Source organism: Gymnoscopelus microlampas (assembly GCF_963454915.1).
Source record: "Gymnoscopelus microlampas genome assembly, chromosome: 18".
NCBI lineage: Eukaryota > Metazoa > Chordata > Actinopteri > Myctophiformes > Myctophidae > Gymnoscopelus > Gymnoscopelus microlampas.
The window spans coordinates 36,922,941-36,944,729 of NC_139955.1; the positions used below are offsets into that span (position 1 = coordinate 36,922,941).

General features: G+C 45.1%; 1 protein-coding gene across 6 annotated transcripts in view; it reads left to right on the top strand.

Moving 5' to 3' along the window:
- pcdh19 (protocadherin 19) overlaps positions 1-21,577 on the top strand; it is an 86,043-nt gene extending 64,466 nt beyond the window's left edge. For all 6 annotated transcript variants that reach the window (XM_084085658.1, XM_084085657.1, XM_084085662.1 and 3 more), the window contains exon 5: positions 18,037-21,577. In XM_084085658.1, coding sequence (XP_083941784.1) covers positions 18,037-18,629 — 593 coding nt within the window. In that variant the 3' untranslated portion in view covers positions 18,630-21,577. The remainder of the gene's footprint in view (positions 1-18,036) is intronic.
- The last annotated feature ends 212 nt before the right edge of the window (positions 21,578-21,789 follow it).

Consider the following 21,789-nt stretch of genomic DNA (forward strand, 5'->3'; position numbering starts at 1 on the left):
GTTGTCCGGCGTGCCGTCGTCCCCTGTAAGACCTTGTCTGGGGATGAGCTCACTGTGTTGTAATTCAACATTTTGTGCAGGTCTGTCTGCCTATAACAGGGGACGCGGTCTGTGCAGGATGCTAGAGCAACACACAGAGTATCGATGAGATGATGCTGCTGCAACAACAGAGAGATGGGCAGAGAGGGAGTGTGTGCGCGTGTGTGTGTGTGTGTGTGTGTGTGTGTGTGTGTGGGGTGTAGTATGTATGTATGAGGTATGTTCGTAGACCCCGATCGCCTTCCCCCCTACCTTGACCAGGGTTTGCCAGATCTGCTTATTATAAATTCCCCCGCAAGATTTTATTTGAAACTAGCCGATCTACAAGCTCACAACGCGTCGCATCGCGACGCGTTGTGAGCTTGTAGATCTGCTATTTTCAAATAGCCGATGTATTACGTCAAAGTGCTCATGTGACCCATTGTCGCTTTTTTTGGGGGGGGGGCTGGTTTTCCTAGACCTGGTTGCTTGTTTCTCTCACAGAATCTGGCAACACTGGTGTGTGTGCGCGCGCGCGTGTGCGTGTGTGTGTGTGTGTGTGTGTGTGTGCGTGTGTGTGTGTGTGTGTGTGTGTGGGGTCTATGTATGTATGTACGAGGTATGTTTGTAGACCCTGATTGCCTTCCCCCTCCACTTGACCATGAGGTATCTGTGGTTGCCACTGTGTGTCACACAGTCTCTCAAAGCCGCACGTTTTGTTTACGCAATGCATTTCCTCATGAAAGAAGACAGAAACCTCCCAGTGCACCATGGGAATGCAGATAAGCGTTTATTTCTCTCTCTACTCCACAATTTATCTTGTTTTGCCTCAAAAAAAGGGATGAAATTCAATCAATTGATATAGTCTGCCAGCCAATTGTGATTTTTTTCGGCCCCCACTGTCCCCTACCCACTTTAACCCATTAAGACCTGAGGTTCCGATTCTACAAAATGTCTTCTAAATCTAAAAACAGTTTTTTGAAAAAAACCTATGTTGCTACATCGGTGTTTCTCAAACTTTTTCACGTCAAGGACCCCCAAAATGATATGTATTTGGCCGTAGACCCCCCATCTCAAAATATGTTGTTCCAGGGACCCCCCCCCCAGAAGCAAAGATTTGAGTTACAAACGTTCACTTTAAAAATATATATTCAAAGATTTGCACAAAAATGTTCACGATTTTTAAAAAAAATAGCAGATCTACAAGCTCGTAGCGCGGCACTCGGTGCCGCGCTACGAGCTTGTAGATCTGCTATTTTTTTGAATAGCCCAAAGAAATCTTAAAAATGACACACAGATAGATGCGGTTCTCCGGTCTTAAAGGGTTAACAGGGGAGAATAAAAAGGTAATGGGAGAGGTCGGCAGTTAAGTTTAATGGCAGACAGGAAAGCTTCAGAATGGCCCTTTTTAATGATGTGCCCTGTTCCTGTGTGCTCTCCCTCCCATTAAAGTTGAGGCTGCATGCAGAGAGTAAGGGAGAGAGAGCATTATGGGCCACAGACAGACAGACAGGCTACTGGCCCCCTCCATCACAGAGGAACCACCATAGGGGGTCCGGGCGGGGACACACACAGCACATTATTAGCCGCATTAACCCCAATAAGAACCCTATCCTGGGCATGTCGTAAAATGGGCGAACATTCGCTCAAAATGGGCGAGCTTAGCGGCAAAAATAGCTGATCTACAAGCTTTACGACGCGTTGGGAGCTTGTAGATCTGCTGTTTTCGGCAAAGAGATATTAGAGGGGACACTGTTGCCAGATCTGCTTATTATAATCCCCCCCCCAGGAAATAGCAGATCTACAAGCTCACAACGCGTCGCATCGCGACGCGTTGTGAGCTTGTAGATCTGCTATTTTCAAATAGCTGACGCATTATGTTTAAAGTGCTCACATGTGGCCCATGCATAGTCGCTTCTTTTGGGCTTGTTTTCCCTAGACCCGGTTGCTTGTTTCTCTCTCACATAATCTGGCAACACTGGGTGCAGAGGGGAAAAAATGAGGCCCATATAATATGGAGGACTCTGGTCAATTGAGTATATATACAGTAGGGTTTACGTGGTTAAAAAACAGAAACCTTGTGCTCCTCCGCATGAGCAGAAACAAAAACATGATAAAACAGGCATCCTAATAATAAGGCCAACTGTAAGTATCTTAGCAAAACAGTACAGTCTCACGTGTAGCAGCACTCACACAACAGACGCTTCAGAGCGCTCACAAATAGACGTCTGATTTGATTTACTGCCACATGGCTATTAGTTTGGATGACAGGTTCCCTTACAGGACGAGTCTGGGTCTTCTCTCTGCACACACACACACACAATCCCTTACTCTATAGTCCAAATCTTGTTATTCTCTCACTTCGACTGTGTGAGTGCGTGCGTGTGTGTGTGTGTGTGTGTGAGAGAGAGTGTGTGTGTGTGTGTGTGTGTGGGGGGGGGGGGGGGGGTGCCTGGCTGCAGTGGTGGAAAGTAACTAAGTACATTTACTTAAGTACTGTACTTAAGTACAATTTTGAGGTATTTGTACTTTACTTGAGTATTTCCAATTTCCAATACTTTTACTTCTACTCCACTACATCTCAGAGGCAAACGTTGTACTTTTTACTCCACTACAATTATTTGAAAACTTTAGTTACTGGTTACTTTTGAGATATACATTATTATATTATGAAACATACATTTGCCACTTTAGCCCCATTTTATACCTAGGTTATTTGAAAATAGCAGATCTACAAGCTCACAACGCGTCGCATCGCGACGCGTTGTGAGCTTGTAGATCTGCTATTTTCAAATATTTTAGTACTTTTACTTTGGTACTTTAAGTACATTTTGATGCCAATACTTTTGTACTTTTACTCAAGTAAATTTTTAATTCTGGACTTTTACTTGTAACAGAGTACTTTTTATATTGCAGTATTGGTACTTTTACTTAAGTAAAGAATTTGAGTACTTTTTCCACCACTGCCTGGCTGTGACCCTTATCCTCTTTGCGGCGGTTGGTCTTGCATCCCGATTGTCAGGGCCCGGCGCGGCAGCGGCAGCGGCGTTACGCTTCGGCTAGCGGGGCAGGTTGATCCACAGCTGTCTCCCAGAGGGAAAAAAGGGAATCCGGGGGATCGAGAGAGTGTGTGGGGGAATTGGATCTCTGACACCTGTCACTTCCACTCTACTGCACCGAGGCTGCTAGCTACTGCCACACATAAGGACTTTTTTTTCCTCCACGTTTATAACAGACCAGCACGGTGTCGCGGAGTGGAGTGGGCACTAGCTAGGACCTAGTGGTGGGGAATCCAATTACTGCCACCGGTGTCAGAACCGTGCCGTCATCCTCAAGTATGCTACATAGTCATGTTCCTCAAATCGGAGAAGATGTGCCTATTAGTTCCCTCTCTTTTCTCTCCGGCTCGCTCGCTCGCTCTCTCTCTCCCCACCTCCACTTCTTTCTGTCTGCATGTCTTAGATACCAACACTTTCCCCTGGATTGGCTCACCGCTGACAATCCTCTCTCTCTGTATAGCACACACAGCACACTGGTGGGTGGATGGCTAAAGGCATGCCATGGACATGGACCTCTGACTGCTTGATATTAAGTACTATCGCAGCTCGGGGGGCTCTCTCTACGCACCAACTAAAACAGAAAACCTTGGGAGAGAATCGGCAAGCACTGCCTCCCAAATGCCTGCAACATGGCAACAATTTATACCACTCACACAGCCTTCGTGACTGTGATGAGAAAAAAAAGATCTTCCTCTATTGCTTTTCTTGCTCTGTCCAATGTAGCTAAAAGCGATTTCGCCACACCGTCTTTGGTCCCTCTGTCTGCCATTTTCCGTGACACCGTCTGTGAGGGTCAGCGGGAATTAGAAAAAAGGCGCACCCATCAAATCCTACTGGGAAAAAAAAAAACGGGGACCTCTCCTAAGGCAGACACCCTTCTTATAAGTTTCTGCCTGCACAGCTAAATCCTAGCTCTTATATAGACACTACACTCAGCAGGCTGCCTACGGCCTACTTATAGAAGGTTGTTAAAAATTATTATAGGAAAAGAAGGACGGGAGAGAAGAGGGGAAAAAAAGGTTTGGAATGAATGGAGGGAAATCTGAGCGAAAGAGAGAGAAAGAAATGGTAAGAGTGAATGCTGGTGCCTGTGCGCGACGAAGATGAAATGGAATATAAGACACATAGTCCTCCCTGACACAGAGCGAACATGACTGAATGAGAGAAGGCACATTACATTAATTATGTAAGGGTGCTCTTTCTGAGGCAGCCTTCCAGCTCACTGAGAGAGAGAGAGAGAGAGAGAGAGAGAGAGAGGAAGTTTGGCTGCCCTGGTGTGTGTGTGTCGGTGGGACCCAGCTGCTTGGACCAAGACACATTGATTTGTCCAGCTCAGGCTGCATGCGGGCGATGCTCAGGTGTGGGTTTGCTTGATAGGCATTGAAGTATTGTGTTTATTTCCAACTGAATATGATGAACCGACACTTGGCGGCGCGGGGAGGAAAAGGAACAATACGGGCTCTTTATGGCTGTGAGAGTGCCGTGATTTCCTCCTGTGGACCGAGGCAGATTGTGTAGGCTGTTCAAAAAGCGTGTTCAATCGCAAATCCATTTCCCACGACCATGATTGGTCATGTTTTGTGAGAGTATTGTGTGTGTGTGTGTGTGGGGGGGAAGAAAAACATGGCTTGGCTGACAGAAATAATCACACTGGTGAAACATCTTTAGTTGTGTGGCTTCTGCAGAGCGAGTATGACATACAAGACTACAATTGTGTTTCTTTAATTGCAAAGACTTCCTACACAGTATATAGTAAGGAATCCCCCCCCATGCAGACATTGCATGCCGTGCAGCATCTGGCATCCACCGTTTTGATTTCAAAAGGCTTCGCGTTATCTTCAACTTTGAAGATGTGTATGTACCCGCATTCTTCTGCCATTATGACTTGGATCTACAAGCTCGCATCATGTCACATGATTGGAGACGTGTGACACGTTGTGAGCTTGTAGATCTGCTATTCTCGCTGTTTTTGAAAAGCACCATTTATTTACAATAATGGTGACCAAAATCACAATAATCGTATGAATTGAATTTGAATTTAAATTACAGATGTCCGCTTAAAAAAAAATTAAAAACAAATTGCAGAACAATAAAAAAAAAATAGCAGACTCGGTGCCGCGCTATGAGCTTGTAGATCTGCTATTTTTGAATAGCCCGAAGAAATCTAAAAATGACACACAGATGCGTTCCCGGTCTTAGTGGGTTAAGGATTATTAGGATTAATAGTTTTTAATATATTTCTTTTACGATTTTCCTTGCTTTTTCCCCTCTCCTCTCCAATTGCCCCCCCCCTACCCCGCCCTCCCTGTTGGCTGTGGCCCCCACTTTGAAAACCACTGACTTAAGACCAGCAGATCAGTAAATAGTCCTATAGATTTACTACAATGAATCCCCATCTCTATATCCCATCGGTACTATTGTTAGATGGTCGTCTCTTTGGAGTCCAGAGAGAAAGCCCCCATGTGACCTCAGCAATGTGCTTCTCCCTGATCACTTCATCAACTACCACAGCCCTGTTTCCCCAAGCCTAACCCCCCCCCCCCCCCCCCCCCCCCCCCCCCCCACCATCCCTCAATAGCTTTCCTCTCATGCTCTCAACCCCACTCGCGGATGTAATTTACTGTCTGTTTCTGTCCCCCTCGTTCCTCTCAGACTCAAGGGTTTAGGAGCAAATTAGCTCGCTAGCTCGGTCAAGCTTAAACACAGAAATGCAGCATTTTGTTCCAGAGTGTATTTAAAAATGTCCTCTGCTCAGACGCATTGGGCAGAGGAAGCAAGCCAAGCAGACAGAGATCGGCGGACGGGGCGGGCGGGCGGACGGGCGGGCTGGCATAGCGGAGTGGGCAGGCCTTGCAACTGGGACCCCCCCCAATGGTCTGGCACGCTGACCTTCGGGAAGAGTGTAGTACTGTTGTTGTTGTTGTTGTACACTAAGCAATAGAGACCACGTTCAATTTGAGGTCATTCATTATTAGGGGATTTTTGGCTGTTGAGCATCCACTAATGACACATCAGAATGATTCAACAATAACGTTGCTGTCGGGGCAGAAACCTTGCATCTCTATGTTTCAACATTTTATGTTTTTTTTTCGTAAATGAATGACCTACTTCACCGTACAAGAGTGTCTCACAAAAGTAGTGAAGATAGCCAATCTACAAGATCACACCGCGTTGCATCGCGACGCGCTGTGAGCTTGTAGATCGGCTATTTTCACTGTGTCTAAAATATCTTTTAAATAATAATGAAAAAGGAACATCTTGGACGTACAAGGTTTCCACCCGACAGCAACGATAAACTGATTTGAGAAACCCATTGAGATCAAGAATCTCTCTTTTGCAACCAATCATTTCAGGAAGACATGCCTTCCCTCTGTAGGGTGTCTTTAGACGGTTCATTACAAACTGTAAAGTCTTACATGCTAGCTAAGCTGGCCTCCTGTGGTCACCCACAACACCCTTTGGGTATTCAAAAATAGCAGATATTCAAGCGCTACGAGCTTGTAGATCTGCTATTTTTGAAAAATCGTGAAAATGTGTGCAAATCTTTGAATACATATATTTTTTTTAAACATTTTTTAACTCAAATCTTTGCTTCTGGGGGTTCCTTGAACAACATATTTTGATGGGGATCGGCGGCCAAAAACATATAATTTCGGGGGTCCTTGTCAAATGTTTGACACATGACAAATGCTTGCTAAAATCTTTTCAAAGATTTGCAAAAATGTCATCATTTTTTCCAAAAATAGCAGATCTACAAGCTCATAGCGCGGCACTCGGTGCCGCGCTATGAGCTTGTATATCTGCTATTTTTGAATAGCCAATGAAATCTAAAATGACACAGATGCTTTCCCGGCCTTAATGGGTTAATATCACTGTCGTCGGGCAGAAACCTCCTATCTCCACAGTCTTTGTGTTTTTCTTTTGCAAATTAACGCCCTACTTGATTCATGCTACAGCGTCACACAAAAGCCCCAAAAGTAGCAGATCCGCAAGCTCGAACATTTTGAGCGTGTAGATCTAGCTACTTTTGGTGCTTTGAATTTTGAGTCCTGAAAAGCAACAGTTTTGGACATAGGCGGTTTCCTCCACCCGACAGAGACGATATACACAAGGCTATTCATGGTCTGCTTCCATTCTACCTTTCTGTCTTTCAGAAATGTACTGGGTGTACTACTTTCTGCTCCAAAGGCCCATAGTACTGAGACAGGGAAAAATGGTGCTTAATATGCATACTGCGCCCTCTCTGCCTGGAATATGTTGCAGAATGAGTCAAAAAAAAGAAAAGTAGAAAATACCAAGTCACTCTACATAAATGTAAAAAAAAGCTTTCATGTAAGATGCTCTGCTTCCCAGTTCACCATTAAAACACTTATGCAACACTTATTCCTAAAATAAAAACAAAATGTCTTAAAGTGAGGGAGTCATCGGTTAGAATATCCAGAAATAATCACCTTTCCCTCAAGATTTGTATTGTAAACGAGCAAACATCTGTGTTTCACACTTTAACCACATTTAACCAGCATCCCAATTATGTCATAATAATACGTTCCCGTATTATTATTGTTCGGCAAAAAACAGGCGGACACTAGCAGAAAAATAGCAGCTCTAGAGGCTCACCACGAGTGTCAATACGATGCGTTGTGATCTTCTGTTTTCTGTAAAGAGTTTTGGAGTGGAGGGAGAAAAAGGATGGGACCAGCTATACAAACCCCTGGGGAACATCAGGTCAATGAAGTACATAGTGTTTAAGTGGTTGATAAGGAGGGCTAACCAGAACCCTGTCCTGTTTTTTCTATCGATACTCCATAGTGCAGTGGTTCTCAAACTTTTTCATGTCAAGGACCCCCAAAATGATATGTATTTGGCCGCGGACCCCCATCTCAAAATATGTTGTTCCAGGGACCCCAAGTAGCAAAGATTTGAGAACACAAATGTTCGCTTTAAAAAATATATATTCAAAGGTTTACACAAATTTTCACGTAGAAAAAAATAAATAGCAGATCTACAAGCTCATAGCGCGGCACTCGGTGCCGCGCTATGAGCTTGTATATCTGCTATTTTTGAATATTTTTGAATAGCTATATTATCACATTTTGCTCGGGACCTCCCCACTTTGAGAACCAATGCTCTAGTGCACTGGTTTGACCGCACGCAATATTATGGCTCGGCCTCCTAGCAGTTTGTTGATATACAGTATGTGTGCCATATTGGTATTGTTCCCCTCTCCAAGGAACTTCTCTTTACCTTCCTCTCTCTCTCCGTTTAGCCCAGTTCAGCCCACGCTCAGCCCAGTCTGGCTTAAACTTTTTCATGCATGTCCGCCTGGGTTAAATCCAGTTCAGCGCGACTGTGCAGGGAAGGAAGCCTCGGGGCACAACGTAACGTGTGAAAGCCACCACATAAATTATTGCACTGGCTTGTCCTAGGAAACCTACAGATCACACCAGATCAGTCATGATCACTTTGAAACGTGGCCCCTCGGAGCCCTTTTCCATATCTCCATATGTAACGGGCGCCTGGGCCAAGGGTAAGTTCTCCGGGGCTTCTGCGATGACATTTATAGAGCCCTGTGCTTGGGCACCGTCCGTGACCTCTATCTGCCATCGCTGGTAGGGAATATAGCCACATGTATAAGCAGGGGTGTTGGAGAGAGACACCTTTCAGGCGAATTAGAATTAGTTGCCAGGGCACTGAAACCAGCCCACCCCGCCGCGGTATGTCATTGTGACAACGGGGCTTTGCCTCGTTACTACTACATCAAGCGGTCCGTTGGCTATAGCCTAGCGCCTCTGCCTTTGCACGAAACGGCGCTTCACTGCAATGACAAAGTGATTTATAAAACAGCATAGCGATTGCTTTTTTTTCTCCCCCCTTCTTTTCTGCAGCAGTTACACAGCTGTTAAGCAGATGCTGTTTGTACCAATTTGGAAGCTAGTGCATTGTTTGTCAACACCAGTTTGGAAATTCATTCTTTATACCGGGGGGGTGGCTGCTATGGAATGCTACACGCCGAGGGTTGACGGGCCAACAGATAGTGAGGGGAGGCAGAAGGAGGGCAGAGGCGTGAAAGGGAAACCGACGCAATTAAGTGCCAGCTTTCAAAATAATTAAGGAAAGCGATACGTATATAACGAACAGGTTGAACCAAACCCCCCCCCCCCCCGGCGTCAAGTATAAGAGCAAAGTGGCAGCGAGAGTGAAAACGGTCACTATTTGTTTGTTTGCCGCTGAATGTAGATCTGCAGTATACAGTAAGCTAACGTGTCACTTTGTGTTACCTTTTTTGAGAAGAAAAACAGACAGGTTTGTGCTGAAGTGATGCAGCTGTCAGACGCACTCAGCAATGCTCAGTGGACTGGATAGTGAATGTCGTCCTGATAAATTGACTGGTACAGTACTAATGCTCAGAAATGGAACTGGGGCCCACATGAACGCCATATGACAAGTCTTAACAAGGCCACCCAGTGAGTCCAATTTCCTCAATAATTAATATTTGACTGGAAGTCTAGGGGGTCAGATGGACAGAAAATAGAGGCAGAGATCTTTTGGGTGACAGATTTTATTTAATTAAGCCGATGTACACGAGGCAGTGATACTGATGAGATGAAAGCACGGGGCAGAGTTGGGGAGGGAGGGAGGGAGGGAGGGGCACGGAGGAGGATTGCAGGGCTTGCGAGGGGGAGCTGCAAGGGAATGGATGGATGGATGGAGGGAGTGCGTGAGGGTTGGGTTGATGTGACTGAACCAGATGCTGTGGGGAGAGAGAGAGAGAGAGAGAGAGGACTCAGTGCTGTGCCGAGAATAATGGCCTAGCGTGGCGCAGTAAGGGTGCCCCTCTACTGTTTGTAAAAACAAGACCATCACACTCCATCTTGCCGCTCCCTCAGGAGCCAGGCCTCCAGGCTGATTTATGGCCCACAGACTGAATTGGCTGGCTAGCATGACAGCAGCGCTTGGACCCTCTCCCTGGTGAGTAGTGTAGGAAGGCAGCCTAGCTGGCCAGGCTTCAGCCTCAGTCGGCCACAAGAACTATCCTCTAGTTATAGCCCGACTAGAAAAGCTATATAAGCTCCATTCCACAGCGTTTGGATCAGCCGAGGCCCCGGCTAATCGGGTTCTCGAGCAGACCTCAGCCTCAAAGAGAGGCCCTCGAAGTGGATTTCAGAGCCACAGCACCAACCGGCCAATCTGGGAACCCATCGTCAAATGAAAAGGAAAAACAGCGGCCTCTGCTGTTTTTCACTTATACGTTTGACTCTGGGTGGAGCTGTACGGAGGACCCGTGCTCAGGGAAACCGGGGTTTTGGTCTGCCTTCAGCCTTTCACTTCCGGTGGTGCGACTATGTTTTCATTCCCACTAACAATATTTCTCCACGGAACACTTAACACCATTTCTCCCAAAGAACATGGATCGTTTTGGTTATAAGCCCACTTGTTTCTAAGATGAAAGAGCAAGTTCAAATGTTACTAACTTTCCGTGGTTTTGTCGGCTCCGAGGACGCTATCGTTAAATGAGTTTCGGTTTGTTTCCAGTGGGGAACGAGCCGCACACATGTCAATCTCGCCCACTACATTTTGATTGGGTAAAGCGCGGCCTAATTCCTGATCTGATGGCACGCCCACGTGTAGCCAATGTGCACGGGTTCTCAACGCGGCTACCGACAGATTCAAGCGCAGCGATGGATCTGTTCTTGAGAGATTACAAACCGGCGGCTGCAGACAAAACGGCCGTTCCCTTCGTTCGACAGGTGCCCCTGTTAAATAGGAAGAGATTCCGCTTCCACCCTGCGGTTCCGCTGTCAAGATCGCAGCGCATCGGAGGCTCTGTCGAGAGACTTGTCGTGACAATTTAGATGTAATCTTGATAATTTGCCACGTGGCTGCCAGGATGGGAAAAATTAATATAAGAGCAATTATTAAAACAGCCATTCCACTGTCAGGGAGCATTGTAGTGGCTAATGCAGACTGATGCCCCGCAGACACGACGGCGAGCCTTGGCCCAACAGTCTGTCCTTAAGATGGGTCAGAGGGACTCCAGCCCCATTCGACTCGTTCTCATTATGCAGCCGCGTCCACAGCGGCACTCATGCAGCAAACAGAAAGAGACAAAATGAAAATGTCAGACTTGCCGCTTGTCCTTTTCATTCGACAGAGGCGATTCCATTTGTCTTTTCAGGGAATCCACATTGGACGGCATTGTCTAAAGATTTGGATGGAGGGCAGAATGTCAACAGCAGCTAGCGAGGGTGGAAAAAAAACTGACAGCGGTCACAAGTAAAAGCTTTTCTGGGTTTAAATTGATCACCTGGCACGAGGATATTTTTTAAGGTGATTGGACAGATTTCTGTTGCATTAGTATCACCTTAATTTGGCGTTATTGCAGTAAAAATAAAAAAATAAATATATATTAACCGATAGGTTGAGCTCAGCAGTGGTATACGTTCTTTACCATCTGATCACCTGGCATGAGGGTATTTTTTAACCCATTGAGACCTGAAGCCGATTCTACATGTCTCCTAAATCCCAACAGTTTTCTGAAAAACGTATGTTTCTATATCAGTGGTGGTCAATCTTTTTCATGTCAAGGACCCCCAAAATTATATGTATTTGGCCGCTGACCCCCATCAAAATGTTTTGTTCCAAGGACCCCCCAGAAGCAAAGATTTGAGTTAAAAATGTTCGCTTTAAAAATATATATATTCAAAGATTTGCACACATTTTCATGAATTTTCAAAAATAGCAGATCTACAAGCTCGTAGCGTGGCACTCGGTGCCGCGCTATGAGCTTGTATATCTGCTATTTTTGAATAGCCCAAAGTGTAAAATAATGCTTTTTAGCTAAAATCTAAAAATGGCACAGTTCCAGGTCTTAATGGGATTGCAACAGATTTCTGTTCCATTAGTATCACCTTAATTTGGTGTTATTGCAGTAAAAAGAAAAAAAGAAAAAAATATATATATATTAACCGATAGGTTGAGCTCAGCAGTGGTATACGTTCTTTACCATCTGCTCCAAATTCTTTTTTTAGGGCTCATCACGGCGTGAAGCTAAACTGACTGAATTGTGTCATACTCAGAGTCCCCGTAGCCCTGTGGCTGCAATTAAACCATCCAAGAGAAAATGAGAGTGTGTCACCTGAATTTGGGTTTGCATCAAATCAAAAGTCCCTGGCCAGCTAATCCGTACGCCATCTTTAGCCCATTAAGACCTGAAGCCGATTCTACAAATGTCTTCTAAATCCCAACAGTATTCTGAAAACAAAAATGTATGTTTCTATATCAGTGGTGCTCAAACCTTTTCATGTCAAGGACCCTCACAATGATATGTATTTGGCCGCCGACCCCCATCTCAAAATATTTCGTTCCAGGGACCCCCCAGAGGCAAACATTTGAGTTAAAAAATGTTCGCTTTAAAATAATATAAATATATTAATTTGCACACATTTTCTCGATTTTTCAAAAATAGCCAAAGTGTAAAATAATGCTTTTTTTTTTAGCTCAAATCTAAAAATGACACAGGTGCGTCGCAGGTCCTAACGGGTTAGTGTACTGTAAGCGATCACATTGGCTGCTCCCACACTCCTTTTTATAGGATTACATCATTGTCTTCAACCTGGAGGGCTTTTTATGGGCGCTTGCTTTTTTGGAGGGAAACTGCACTTTGTTTTCCAAGGACGGCTTCAATGGCTGCCAAGCAGGTCGCTTGTTGTGAATCTCTTGGTGGCGAGGCTCAGAGTTTGTAGTAGGAGTTGTCTGTTCTATAATGAACACACACAGCCCTTCTTCTCTACTCCCAGCTAGCAGCACAAACAAATAGCACCTCCAGGTGTATGGCATGGAGGAATCATTATAGACGGCACGCGAGGGTAAATTGAGCAACGAGTGCGTCAGCTTCAGAGAGAGAGCGCCATGCTGGAGTCCTCCTGTCTGCTGTGACTTAACCCGTTTAGACCGGGAACGCATCGGTGTAATTTTTAAGATTTTTGTGGCTATTCAAAAATAGCAGATATATAAGCTCATAGCGCGGCACCGAGTGCCGCGCTATGAGCTTGTAGATCTGCTATATATTTTTTTTAAATTGTGAAAAATGTGTGCAAATCTTTGGATATATGTATTTTTAAAGCGAACATTTTTAACTCAAATCTTTGCTTCTGGGGGATCCCTGGAACAACGTATTTTGAGATGGGGTCCGTGGCCAAATAAATATCGCGTTGGGGGGGTCCTTGACATGAAAAAGTTCGAAAACCACTGATATAGAAACATACGTTTTTTCAGAAAACCGTTTAGGATTTAGAAGACATTTTTGCAGAATCGCGGAACCTCAGGCCTCAATGGGTTAAAGTTCCGATGCCTTCATGATTGAGTGAGAATAGGGGGAATGGGAGTCAGCTGGCTGCTAGATTGCAGCACGGGAGGCTGCAATGAGGTGGGAACATGTGGCCTTTTCTACCCCTCGCTGATGCAAACTGATGTTATTTCAGGTAACAACAACTGGCAAAACATGGCCCTTTCTATCAGGAGAGTTCTGAGGATTTTTTTTTTTTGTATTTGAAGCGGCAATATTTATTCTTTTGCCAATGCCAACGTGTGTAACGGTGCATACATATTCAAAATGCTCCCCACTGCCTTCCCCATGCATGTCTTTGAACCCTGATTCAAAATTAAAGCACAGCATTTGCTGAGGGACTTGAAGGGATTTTCTTCTATTTTTTTTTTCCAGCCACCAAAAGTTATTTCAATTTCAAATATGGAACACTGACAAACGCAGCTAGCTTCTTGCCTCCCGACGGAGCTCCTTTAGTAATTAATAGGTATTAAATCCTAGATAGGAAATATTCCCAGTGAAATAGTGTTTCTGTACCGTACTTTAAATCTGTTCCTACTACTGATTGGCAAGCTTATTTTTTCCTCGTGACTTTGGATAGACCTTCACAGCAGGAGGTGGCCCTGCTTGCTTGGTGCTTTTTTTTCAGTTACCGACCTCAGCAGTGCTGCAGAAGCCATTTAATTGGTTCATCTCTTAGCATTACATTGTGTTCCTTCCTTGGGATGGGGGAAGAGATCCTGCTTTGTCGGTGACTGAAAGACTGTCATTCTTCTTCTATCCCGGTTTTTTGCTCAGCAATTTTTTTTGTGGGTCTTTGACAGTGACATCTGCTGTTTGTGGAACTCCAAGAGGAGACAGGATGTGTCTGTGTTAATGACTCTTGGCTTTCATAACAATGTAATTTTCAACCAAATTGCTCCATCATACACTCCTAAAAAAAAGGGGGTGAACGGGATTCTCTCCATATGCATGGACAACTTCCTCTTTTGTGCCACAAGACCTTACAGGCTTCAGAAAACGGCTTCAATCCAAGGGAAATTGCATTCAGACTGATCAATAGTTTTTAGTCAAGTTCCCTCAATACTAAGTATGGAGCTTAGATTTTATTGTATCCCATCTTGATGTGTGTCACAAGTTGTTTGAGTTATGCAAATTCATGCACTTTAAACACATGCTCAATTGGCTATTGCGCTATGGCTTGTAAGAACCGGAACGCAGTAGTTGAAAATTATTTTAGCTACAGTGATGTCACTCGCTAGTACAGAACATGCAAATAGGGGATGCGTGTGTGTTGGAGGTGTAAACAAAAGGTCATTCCTACGTGGATTTGGCCTTTTTGTGGCTTGGGAAATCGTAAAATTAATACTTGGAAGTCCCGTGGTAATTTTTCATTGTTGTATGTCCCTGGACCACAATACTACAAAAAACATAATGTTGCGCTAGGACAGAATAGCTACAGTTTATTTAACAGTATATGATCCGTCTCAAAAACGTAATCCTGATACCTGTGTTGCTTGCACCTCCAAGACAACGGCGAATTTGGCCACGGCAAATACCTGATTGGAACCCTGTGTTACTTTATTGTGAACTTATCTTAACTGAAATATCTTTTCTTCTGCACCAGGGTTGTAAGGACAGTTGCTTGGGTCAAGCACATTTGGTAATTAAACAGGTTCAATGTTCTCAATTGTCAAAGGGCAGTTTCATGAAAGGAATTTAGAACCATAGACGGGTAAAGCTGCTTCTCTCCACAGGGCTGTTCATAGCGGGATACCTCACGCCGTGTTACCACTGTGATACCGACTTTTACTGATGAGAAGACTTTTTTAAAAAGATGTAGTGTGTGTGTGGGTGTGTTGTGACTGTGCGTGTGTGTGTGTGTTCACCTGGGCATTGTAATCACAGACTAAATCTCGGCCACTTAGGCTATACTGCGGAGGAGGATGCAGCAGTTGATGCAGAAGTTTATTTGTAGTTTCTGTTCACGCTATCTATCCCTGGGGAGAGGGGACAGAGCGTTGTCTGAATGTGCATTTTGTGGAGCATAACACACATTCACATACTGTACACTATAGCAGTGGTTCTCAAACTTTTTCATGTCAAGGCCCCCCAATTTGACACTTATTAGCCCGCGGACCCCCATTTGAATAGATATGCCAGGGACCCCCATAAGAGTAGATTTTTACGGCTCTATAGCAGTGATTCTCAACCATTTTAATTTCAAGGACCCCTAGTTTGACATGCATTAGGCTACGGACCCCCATTTAATGGCATTTCTATCTCTGGGACCCCAATTTATATTGTAAAATCAATGTTAATCTAACTCTGAGAGTGTACAAATGGAACCAAATGGACCCGTTAGGGTCCATTTGGTTCCATTTCTACACTCTCAGAGTTACAGACCCATAAGGGTCCATTTGGTGCCTAATCTATCATTTAGCTGGGGACCCCCTGGAACCCCCTCAAGTACCCCTGGGGGTCCCCGGACCCCACTTTGAGAACCAATGCACTATAGAGTACACACACACACACACACACACACACACACACACACACACACACACACACACACACACACACACACACACACACACACACACACACACTGAAGCTACAGTAGGTTATCCTCAGCCACTGTCGCACCATCAAACATTCATGGTGGAATTGATATTGGCTACTCTCGATGCTCGACTGCCTGGCCTTTGTATTGTTGTTGTGATTCGGGCCATTAGATCCCCCCCCCCCGATCCAACACTGTGGTTATACGATAGAAAAGAGGGTCAAATCGGCCGGCGAGACCCTTTAGTCAGTCAGTCAGTCATTCACTCACCAAGTCATCAGATTACAGTTTATGATAGTCGGCTCTGGTCTACCTGCCCCTGAAAATCCTGTCGCCAAAAATCTTTAAATATCGATCCCCAGGCCTTAAGCAGAGGTGCCCCTCAGAGTGTGGCAAAAAGATGGGAGAAAAACAGATAATTAGTGATTTTAATTAGGTGATCTGTCAAGCTGCGAGTGCCAGATGTAAGCGCATGAACCGGGGTCGATGGCAATCCCTCCCACAATCCCCTCTCGTCACCTTGGGGGCCTCTAGTCGGGGAGGAGGGCACTTTGCCCAGGGAGAGAGAGAGACAAGCAATAGGGGGGCTTAGAAATGTGTCACTGCACATCTGTTTGTCAGTTTCTTTTACAAGGCCGGGGCCAACCGAGAGATCACTAAGACATGTTGGCATGGTGGGAATTTAGAAGACAAATGACTATAGGACTGCTGTGGCTGGATCGTTTTAAATGAACTCTGCACGTTTTCATTAAGGCTACCGAAGGATACTTTGCATTCGGCTTTGTTTTCAAAGATAAAGTGTGTAACTCCGTAAATGCATTGTAAATACGTTAGCTATTTTCATTTCAGCCGCAGACTCCCCGATGAATCTCGTTTTGCGTGTGGGATCACATTGTGCCACTTTGTGAGTGAGCTTGCCATCTAGCTTTCTTTAAGGTCATTTGTAAACATAAGGACATCTTGGATGTCCCTGTTAGGTTATCAGAGCAGATGGCTAAAAATGAAATATGCATGGATTCAAAAGACGTCGAGCATCAAATGCTGTCCGTTGGATGACTAAAGAGTGCTTGTGTGAATTAAAGACAGTTTTTTTGTTGTTGATAAAAAACGAAGGTGGGAGGCAGAGAAAATGACAGCGCTTCAACTTGAACAACAGAGCATTTCTTGTTGTTATAATGATGCAGAAATTGTCTTGAAAGCCCTTCTCCTCCAACACAACAAAGACAGAAAGTGTGCAGTTATACAGACTCAGACAAATCTTTTTTTCACAACGGCGTTAAAACATCATTACATATTTATAACTCGGCGCCAGATGACAGAGACACAGCGAGAGATGAACCAGGCAACAATACCACAACTCGTCTGGTGTCTCTTTCAGTGAGATATCTGATTGCACTGTTTAAACTCCCCCTTTTATCAAGTGTTGCTACAGAAAACCCAATTATGCACAGGCTGCAAATGGACTTTTGATTTAACAATACATCATTTAATTGGCACATTAGAAGTGCCCCATGCAGCTCCATTTGCCAGGAAGTTAGCAAGAGCTAAAGCCTGATTTACCGCTTATTTGATTGCGCATTCGTGTCTCGCACCGAAAATAGCTGATCTACAAGCTCACAATGTGTCACAGCAGCACATCAGGCTGTTTGAATACTTTATTAGACAGAAATGCACACAGTACGGGTGCAGTCATACACTTAAGCTAAAAGGATGACCCAAAAAAGTTGTGAGCGTGTAGATCCATCTATCTTCAGTGCAAGACACCAGTATAAAGCTTGCATAACTCGTGTGTGGAATCCCATATTTAAAAGGGAAAGCAAATTACGCACAAGAATTTAAACTTGGGCTTTGCAGATTGCCACAGGCTTTTCAGGATGTTTTTTTTCTCCTTCTCCATTTACAGCTTTGACATCTTTCAATATAATGAAAGCCACAGAAGAAAAAGCATGGCGGAATCTTTAAAAGGGAATGCAAATGACGGTGGAATAAAAAGTGAAAAATAGGCCGCTTTAGCAGACAAATCTAACAATCCCATCTTCTCCCCCCTCCCTCCCCCGTTGTCTCCCATGCAGACTCGAGTGAAGGCTTCCACTGCCAAGACGAGTGCCGCATCCTGGGCCATTCGGACCGCTGCTGGATGCCCCGCGTGCCCATCCCGGCGCGCGCCAAGTCCCCCGAGCACGGCAACCGCAACGTCATCGCCCTGTCCATCGAGGCCACCACGGTGGACGTGCCCCACTACGAGGACGGCACCGTAGCCAAAAGGACTTTTGCCACCTTCGGCAAGGACGGCCCCGGCGAGGACGCCGCGGAGCGGGGCGAGCTTAAGGGCAACAAGCGGACACAGTCGGAGTCGCAGCAGCAGGTGTGCAGCCCCAAGGCCAACGGCGGCGCGGTCCGCGAAGCCGGCAACGGGCGCGAGGCGGCCAGCCCCATCACCTCCCCCGTGCACCTGAAGAGCCCCGCGTCGTCCAAGCCGCCGTCCGCCTACAACACGCTGAAGTGCCGCGACGCCGAGCGCATCGCCAACCACAGCCTGCTGCGGCAGCCCGAGGGGAAGGACAGTGAGCCGGCCGTCCGGGAGATCAACACGCTCCTGCACGACGGCGGCGGCCGCGACAAGGAGTCCCCCAGCAGCAAGCGCCTGAAGGACATCGTGCTCTAGCGAGTCGCTGCTGCTGCTCTCCCCCCACGACGCACACCACACATGCACCGACATGCATACACATACACAGTGTAAACTCGCATTATATATACCCCGCAATAGCTGTGTGTTACGCCCGGAGATAAAAAAAACAAAAACAAGTCAGGCTGTGGATGTAGACAGACACAGCCCCCAATGTGCAGAAATACGACATCCAGAGGACCAGCTCAAGCCGCGAATAAAAAGGAACTGTAGTGCGCTGCAGCTAGCTGTGTGCTCTAAAGCTGAGGTAGTGGATGTGGCTTTGTTGTAGTTGCAGTACTTTTTCTTCCTCGTTTGCTTTTTGTTCCGTTTTTCTGTTTTTTATCGGTCTGGAGCGAGTGGACAGGCAGGTTACTGTTGACTACATGGACGTGTGGGGCCGGCGGGGGCTCCTCAGCCCCTTAGCGCCAAAGCAGTACACAACGAACCCCCCGTGTGGACTGGACACCCGCGGTGCCAATTCTTGAAGTACAGTTATGCCTTTTGAACTACTTTTGTACCACAAACTGATATTTGCCTTCATTGGTTTTTTTTTGCAGTTAAATTCTTAGCTGGCAAAGAAAACCATCGCTCTTTGTTCCTTTGTACAGTGAACTCCGACATCGTGACAAGCCCACAGGCAACAGACAGACATTGCACAGGATTCCTGGCAGCAGACGGCGCCCTCCGATCGGTGCCGCCCGCACCTTCCCGTTGCATACGGCGGGGAGGAAAGGTAGACGCGCGCCACACCACGCGCGGTCTTCATTTCCCCCCTCTTGTTGTCTGATGAGGGAAACTTCTATCGTATCCCTGAGGACATCCATGTGTCACCAGACTGTGTGAGGTCCCTTTCAGTATTTATGTTCTATCACAGATGGAGCTAAATTAACTCTCTCTCTTTCTGGCCAGCCACTCGACACTGGCAACAGGACAGACAGAGATCCTCGTGTTTCCAACTGAGCTGTATGGAAAAAAAAAATACTTATTGCTTTTGAAATCTCCTCTGCCCAAACGTTGATTGTAGCCAGTGGGGCACAAATTAGAACTTTGTGCTCTGGTCTTGTACTTTTTTCTGACTTTTGACTATGGGGCTAGGATAGAAGGGATCGTCACTTATGTCTTGCTATGTGAAACTCTGTATAGGGTTTACTATTATCATTTTTAATATCCTGTTGTTATGTGACAATCCCTTTAATGTTTTGTTTCAAGAGTAAAAAGGACAAAAAAAAATAAACATTGGTGTTCAACTGAAGCTACGGTAGCGTTTGTTACACAAACACAAAAATAATAAAAAAACACATATATGCCAAAATATATTTTATAAATAATTTAAAAATGTATAATGAGAATATTTAATGCTGTGTAGTTATTTTATCAGTAAGTTATACTTGAAATTAACTTGCTTTTTATTTTGTTTTTTTGTTTGGCTTTTTATTGAACCTGATTTTTTTTTTTTTTTTTTTTAATGAACTTGGATTATTCTTTTGTTTACTGTGTGACCCCTGGCAACTGTTGACTTGCAGTCTACCTTGTTGTAAAGAGTTTCTTATTGGTCAGTTCTCGTGCCATCAAGTTTCTGTGTGGGCTACTAGAAAAAATGTAAAAAGACAAAAAAAAAAAAAGACAAAAGAAAAAAAGAAGCAATTTCAGCACCAACGTTAGTGTGTCAGTTCAATGAGCTTAGAGTGAGATAGCAAAATAAACCAAAAAAAAAAAAAAAGATGCAAACAAAAACCTTAAAGATAGCGAGATGTTGCTTCACCTTAATATCAGAGAGAGAGAACGAGGGTTATGGTTGGTTGTTCTCCAGGCTGGTGATAGGGGTTTCACCTGTTCCTGTCTGTGTGAGAGTGGGCTTCCTACAGGGTGCAACAGAGTTCAATCAGACCACCAGGCTGATGTTCAGACTGGGCAGCTCAAATCCGACTTGTGGCACACTCTGGCAACACTGGAGCCAGTGTTGCCAGATTATGTGAGAGAAACAAGCAATCAGGTCTAGGAAAACCAGCCCAAAAGAAGCGACTATGGGCCACACGAGTACTTTAACATGTACTGTACATCAGCTATTTGAAAATAGCAGATCTACAAGCTCACAACGCGTCGCATCGCGACGCGTTGTGAGCTTGTAGATCGGCTATTTTGAGATACAATCTTGCGGGGAAATTATAATAAGCAGATCTGGCAACCCCTGACTGGAGCCTGATTTATACATTGTTGTACGACTGTGTCGCTGGCTGACAATAGCCGGTCTACAAGCTCAAAACGCGTCACATTGCAACGCGTCGCGAGCGTATAGATCTGCTATTCTCAGTGAGCAACACCGCTGTATCACTCACGCCTACCGCCGTTAGCACAGCAAACCGATACGGATGGGTCGACGATGTCTGGACGTGCGCAAATCTTGATCTGATCACTTGCAAAATCAGTGTGGGACTGTCAGTTCTAAAGATCAGATTTGAGAAAACAAATTGGATTTGCCTGCAGTCTGAACACAAGCCCAAAGAACCTTTTAAAACTTCAACCGAGAGAGCGTTCTTGACATGGCAGACCGACCGGCTTTGCTCAGCGGTATTGTCACCCTGTACCATCTGCTTCCAGTTGATCTCGGAGATAAGGCTGAGACCAAGAGTGATTAAAGCATTGCTCAGCACCCTATAGGCACTATGCCACCACCAGGCTGGGGGGGTTGGAATCGTACTGTATGAATGGATCGAGGTATACTGGAAGAACCCTTATTGCACATCAGCAATGTGTGGGTTTTCTGTTGCTTTGCAGTGAGCTACGTGAAATGTGGAACGACGTGGATGACATAAAGGATAAATTGCATACAACAAACTAGATCTTGTAGCTGAATGTTTTTGCTGGTCTCACCCATGGCTTCTGGCAACATGAAAATCGGAAATAATCACTGAATGTATACAGCAGCTTATAATTAAACTATTAAATGTTCTCCAATTTGTTTCCTTGTCTTTCCTGAGCGTACACGAAAGTCACTTTTGATAACATCTGCCCTGGAATTACCATCAAATAAGACCGAGCAAACGGCTTAAAAGTAAGTGTGTGTGCGGCGCAGTTTATTGTAAATTAATGAGCATGACTGTAGCCCGGTGCACCGCAATTATCCATGTCTTTTGTCTCACCATAATTCATTAAAATC